Here is a 6,180-nt window from a genome sequence, read left to right as displayed (position 1 = left end):
ATCAACTTCGCCAGTAGCTGCCCTCACGCCTCGTGTCACATCAGCGAGAATGCTGGAAACTCACGTGAGAAATATTACTGGCGTTCCCCCTCCGCCCCCTCCTGGAACCACCATCGCTCCAGCGAGCGCTCATCAGAGACTCCAGACTCAGCTGCCGCACCTGGAGACCCGTCATATCCCTCTCGCCCCGACAATGCGCGCAGCTATCGGCCGCCGCCAATGAATAAACATTTGGATATTGGAATTCCCGGCGCCCGCCTCCCGCGCTATTGGGCCGCGCCGGAACATTAAGGTATTTCCCCCAAGAGCTGGTCGCAGCCGCCGCCGCCGCCGCCGCCCCACACCTCAGCCCGGAGCAATATTTCAATAAACCTCAGGGACTTCCACTTGCGATATTTCTATTTATAAGTTACAGAAAGGGAGTCGCAAATATCGGGACACATTACTCCTCTTTAGAATTGGAGGGCGGGGGGGAGGAAGTTGGCCGAGAGTCGAAGCACTGCGACAACGCCAGCAGCGAGAAAAAAAGCAAAATAAAAAAAAACGAAAGAAGGGGAAAAAAGTGAATATTCCACTCCGTTCCGATATAGAGACGCCGCTTTTGTGTCCTGCTCCCGTTCAATAATCAAAACGCAATACTTTATTGTAGTTTTCGAAGAAGACTCCGAATGAATTATTACGTATCCGGCGGCGCCCGAAGATATCCGGATGTCAGGCACTGTATTGGAATGTCTCCAACGACAGAGAGCGACACAGAGATTTTTGTGATCGGTGGTGGGAGCAGTGAGGTCCGTATTTCCTCCGTGAGTTGATTATGTCCCTGCACGCAGCAGTATCAAACAGTATATCTATTATTTGTATTATCTCTATTATTTGTATTATCGCGAAATACGGTAGACAGTGTCATAGAAACGATACAGGATTTGGGCTGGAAATCAGTAAAAGAAAGACGGAATCTTCTCACGAAATTACAATCACCAACTTTCTCCTCCGAATACGAAAATATTTTGTTGTCACCGATCTACATAGGGAGGAACGATCACCACGTTAAAATAAGGGAAATCAGAGCTCTTACGGAAAGATATAGGTGTTCGTTCTTTCCGCGCGTTATACGAGATTGGAATAGTAGAGAATTGTGAAGGTGGTTCGATGAACCCTCTGCCAGGCACTTAAATGTGATTTGCATAGTATCCATGTAGATGAAGATTATCACTGTACTGGTGCATCTCTCTCTCTGTAGACTTTTCCTGATAAGGAATATGCCAGAACATCGCACATATCTTACATCTGTGAATAGCTTCGATGATTCTTGTAGAGAAACATCAAGAAACAAGTGCAGCTGAACGTCAATGAAACTACATGCAGAAAATTCTTCACTAAGGAAGCACAAAAATTAGACACCCTCAGGACTTATTATTTTAGAGGCCCGGTAACCGCAGCCAAAGTTGTTCACCGTAAATAAACTCCTCCGCTCTGGCTGTCAAAACACTTCTATTTACAAGTCACGACCGGTTTCGCATCAGTAGAGATGCATCTTCAGGTGATACATTTCTTTACTTTTTTTTAAACAATCATGGCGCATCAGAATAAATTCTGCCAGCTAATTCCCGGTGGGAATTGGCTCGTAGCATTTGCTTTGTTGCATCATGACTATTTCAAAAAAATAAAGAAATTTATCATCTGAGGATGCATCTCCACTGATGCGAAACCAGTCGTGACTGCTTAATAAAAGTATTTTAACAGCCAGTACGGAGGAGTTTATTCACCACCCTCAGGACTCATCACGCCACAACCGTGTGACTCCGCCTCTGCCACTGGTAATGTCACCAATTCGGCAAAGAAGAGAGTTGGCAAGTCTCACATGCAGCTGAAGCCACTCTTCGTGGCCAGAAGTCCTAGAGCCATAAAATTGCAGAGACATTAACTGATAAGTTTCACCTGCTGTTCAGAATAATCACAGACATTTGCCATGCGATGAAGAGTGTTCGTCAAACCAGGAACGTACGCTCGCAGTCTTGTGAGGGCAGCTGCTATTTTGAAAGATGGGGAGTGTCCACTGCGAATTCATAATGAATAAATGGAAGAAAGGTCAACACTAGGTAGCCAAGAGCGTTGAAATAAACATCCTGCTTCGTGTTCTCGGTGACTGAAATGAGTGAGATTAAGTCATGGTACGACAGACAGCCCCAAAACGTCACAGAATTACATGCGGCCTGAACTGCAGGAGACCCACACTGAGAATGAAGCGCCTTATTGGAACGTTGCTGCACTCGACGCGTCACGTCGTTTAAAAAAGGGGCAAAATAACGACTCGTGCAACTACACTACAGGCCTCCATTCAGCTGCTGCGAATTTTCTGCGTCGTTTGGCCCACTAAAGCAGCGCAGCGTGACGTGCCGCGGTTGGCAATGGCGTTTCACAAGATGTTCGACCCCTTAACGTTCGCTGCAGACAGTTTCTTCTCCATATTCGTTCGGTAAAGGGTTGAGATGGATGTACATTCACTGACAGAAGCAATTCCTATGGCTTTGAAACTGACTGCCACTGTGAAGACGTGACACACTTCTACGATTATGGTCACTGTTCTTACACAGTGATACATGTCCGCCGAGTTCCAATCTCGGAGGGTTGAGCACTGTCTTTTCCGGTTGGATGGTCTTTGGTTTTTCTCTCTGGTGGAAGAGAGGAAGTTACGGCAAGAAAGGAAGAATGAATCGATTGTTGGTGTTAATAAAGATCATCCTCATTTACCTCCTCTGCATTACTGCAGATGACGCGTCCCTGAGCACATTTGTTCTGTGCATCCAGTACACGTGAGGCGCCTAGTTGTTTCCACTGCACTGTGTGGAATACGAACTTATAGTTCACTAACCTGCTGTCTTCAAGTTGATGTCCACAGCGCGGAAAACAGCAGGTAGGTCGTAGGTTCTGTATCTTAAGGCTGAAATTGACTTTTAGCGAGGTTCTGTTCTGAAATAATGTATCACTTCTTTGGGATGCCACTTGCATATTTTAATATAGTCACACGAGAGGACTACATGATTGTAATACAACACCTTCTGATACAGCAAAGTACATGATCAAACACAATGTTTACGAAAATCTATCTTTACACTATTGCCGGCCGGAGTGGCCGTGCGGTTCTAGGCGGTACAGTCTGGAGCCGAGCGACCGTTACGGTCGCAGGTTCGAATCCTGCCTCGGGCATGGATGTGTGTGATGTCCTTAGGTTAGTTAGGTTTAATTAGTTCTAAATTCTAGGCGACTGATGACCTCAGAAGTTAAGTCGCATAGTGCTCAGAGCCATTTGAACCATTTTACACTATTTGTGGCACGTGTCTTTGCCTCATGACTACCGGAGTGAATCTTTCAATACTGAATACTGGCAAACACATCCTGCCACAGACAACATGACTGTACATCTCGACTGCCTAATCCAGAGTGACGAACAGCCCGAAACACTTCGCGCGCCATACCAGAAAAGGCGTGACCCGAACGCTTCCGAAGTGCTTCGTCTGCACTTTCGTCAGTCTTTTGTTTTTGATTTAAATTGTTTTTAATAATTCTAAAATGACTAATTGATAATCAGCTGTTAAGAGAAATTTATATTAAAAAGTGAAGTCATTCCAATGAGTAGTTTAACTAATAATAATAACTATACTTTAGCGTTTTGGCGCCCTTGCTCCGAACACAGCAGCCAATCACAGAGCAGTAGCATTATGCAGGCGGTCTTTCTCACGGGAATGGTATCGAATCTAACATATGTCACAGGTACCTCACACCACATTTCGTAATCTTTATTCTTCTTGCATCTGCACTGCTCTGGAAACAGCTTCTTGGAGCCTAATATGATGGGTGACTAAGCCAGAAATATTACAAAGTGGACTGTGCAAAACGCAATGCAGTAGTTGGAAGTGGGTGGGTATGGTTGATGGTGCGTCCGGTGGAAAGTAGTGACTTCCTGGAGAGCAATTGGTTCAGCACTGCCCGAGCACTGTTTTCTTGGTGTGAGAGTTGGCGGTCGGCGTTCTCCGTGCAGGGCAGTGGGGCTGTTGACTTATCTTGCTGGGCCGCCTAGTCCCGCCGTGGCTGTACTTGTTCGCACAGTATCCGGGTTCCTCCCGGGGAATTTGTCGCGACTTCTCAATCAAGTAGTTCCTGAGTACACTCCGTTATCCAACGTCTCTCGGCGGACCCGGACGGCCATTCATCCAACTGTTTCCAGCCCAACTTTTATTTACTTGTATGATAAAATGTTTTTTCGCATATTTCCCTACATAATGATTGTAATAATATATATTTATAAAAAATTTTGTTATTTTTTTGTTTTTGGAGGGAAATTTGGGATGACTCCATATGGCATTATTGGGCAGGATTTGTTTCCTTCAGTCAGGTGGTTGGGATTTCACAGTGCTTGGTAATGGAACTCTAATGAATATTGTAATTACACAATTTGATGCAGTTTATTAAAGAAAATTTTGTACATACAATAATGCAACTTGCATTTCATTACAATTTTATGTTTTTTTACAGCATGATTGTTACTTTACATGAAAATTTAAGAAACAGTTCCTGTCTTTGGTGAAGTAAAGAGGTTTATTACATTTGATGCATTTCGTTCGAGAATATGCTGTAATGCACAATTTACATCTCTGTTTTCTACATGCTGTGGCCAGTGTCCAATGTTGTCATACCTTACATCATCAAATGGGATGGGAACCAATGGGGCTCGTTTCTTCACAACTGTAGGCGATGGACTGTCATCTGATGGCCGTCCTCGTCTTCTTACCAAAATGTCTCCTGCTTTTAGTAGTCCATGAGCTACATCAGACCGAAAAATCAACAGAGACATGTGTTTGGTAATTCCTCTTTGTCTGCAATGTCGGCGGTATAGGGGCCACGCATTCACAACACACATGTCAAGGAGGTGGAATACGATCCTTAGATAAAATCTTTTCACACCTACATTACTCCTACACAAAGCAACCAGCATGTCGTGCAGATCAACTCCTCCTATCGAACGGTTATATTCTTTAACAATGTTTGGCCTTGGAACATCAATATATTTTCGTTCTCCCACTGACCAACGTTTCACTGGTTCTACTGGACTTACTCCTTCGTATGATGATACAAGAACGACAGACTTGTTATCATACCACTTCAGCGCTATGATGTTCCTTTCTGTTTCAGTTCGATAATCGTATGATCCTCGTCCCTGCTTTTTCAGCTCACCGTCTGCTTTTATATTGCAGCCTTGAAGTCTTGTGGGTCTAACAGTTCCAACAGCCAAAATGCCATAGTTTTTCAGGGCAGAAATAAGATTGTAAGAGGTGAACCAGTTGTCTGTAAACACTTTAAAATTTTTATATTTTGGCAGACCTTCCACAAACCTTATCACAATATCACCACTTATACCAAGACCAGTATCCTTATGTACAGTTCCTTTCCCTTGATATATTTCAAAATCGTACTCGATTCCACTAGAACCAGCACGGGCAAAAACTTTTATACCCCACTTGTGTGGTTTGGTTTTTACATACTGTTTCAGGGATGAATGACCTTTGAAAGAAATGATTAATTCATAAACTGAATGATATTCCTCAGGTTCAATAATTGAAAAACCTTGTTTCATTTTGTCAACAAATGGTCTCACCTTGAACAGCTTGTCATAATAAGGGATCTCTCTTCGTTTCATTTTAGTGTTGTCATTCACATGTAAATAATTTCTTAGCTTATCAAACCTATTTCTAGGCATTGAGTCCGCTATTGGAGAAAATCTTGTAGCCTCTGCACAGTACATTCTGTAACTAGGCATTTTCACAACGCCTGCTAGGATGTTTATCCCTATCTACTTTTCTGTTTCACGAACATTTGTATCTAAGGATGCACCTGTTTTCTGTGTCCAGTATGGATTAGATTGCTCGACTAGGTTCTGGATAATGTCATCACTACACATTGTTCTGAAATACTGAAAAGGTGTCAGTTCATCCCCTGGAGGGTCAGAAAAAACTGCATTACGTGATGTGTCCACTTCTTCAATGTCCTTCATTCTCCACCGAAGATCCCGGTGTGTATCACACTGAATTTTCTGAGCTGAATCACTTGGTGCAAGGCTTGCCTCAGCAAGTAATCTTGAAGCTAAGGGAACATGATCTTCATCATTGGCTTGAGGCTCCAGAA

At 43.6% G+C, this 6,180-nt stretch overlaps 1 protein-coding gene across 1 annotated transcript; it reads right to left on the bottom strand.

The window, feature by feature from the left end:
• Positions 1-287: 287 nt before the first annotated feature.
• LOC126204014 (piggyBac transposable element-derived protein 2-like) lies at positions 288-5,695 on the bottom strand. Its single transcript, XM_049938443.1, has 2 exons — positions 5,114-5,695; positions 288-398 (listed from the first exon to the last, which is right to left on the bottom strand). The coding sequence occupies exons 1-2, from the start codon at positions 5,693-5,695 to the stop codon at positions 288-290; spliced, it is 693 nt and encodes a 230-aa protein (XP_049794400.1).
• Between the last annotated feature and the right edge of the window lie 485 nt (positions 5,696-6,180).

Source organism: Schistocerca nitens, chromosome 9 (genome assembly GCF_023898315.1).
Source record: "Schistocerca nitens isolate TAMUIC-IGC-003100 chromosome 9, iqSchNite1.1, whole genome shotgun sequence".
In the NCBI taxonomy this organism is placed as follows: Eukaryota; Metazoa; Arthropoda; class Insecta; order Orthoptera; family Acrididae; genus Schistocerca; species Schistocerca nitens.
The sequence above is the reverse complement of the archived record's forward strand: the minus strand, read 5'-3'. Positions and strand labels throughout refer to the sequence as shown.

What these genes read in the sequence shown, in the direction of transcription:
- LOC126204014 (XM_049938443.1), bottom strand. Translation starts at nt 5,695, where the DNA reads ATGAAACGAAGAGAGATCCCTTATTATGACAAGCTGTTCAAGGTGAGA. An exon ending in TTGTATCATCATACGAAGGA is followed by an intron (nt 399 to 5,113) that starts GTAAGTCCAGTA and finishes ACTTATAAATAG; the next exon opens with AAATATCGCAAGTGGAAGTC.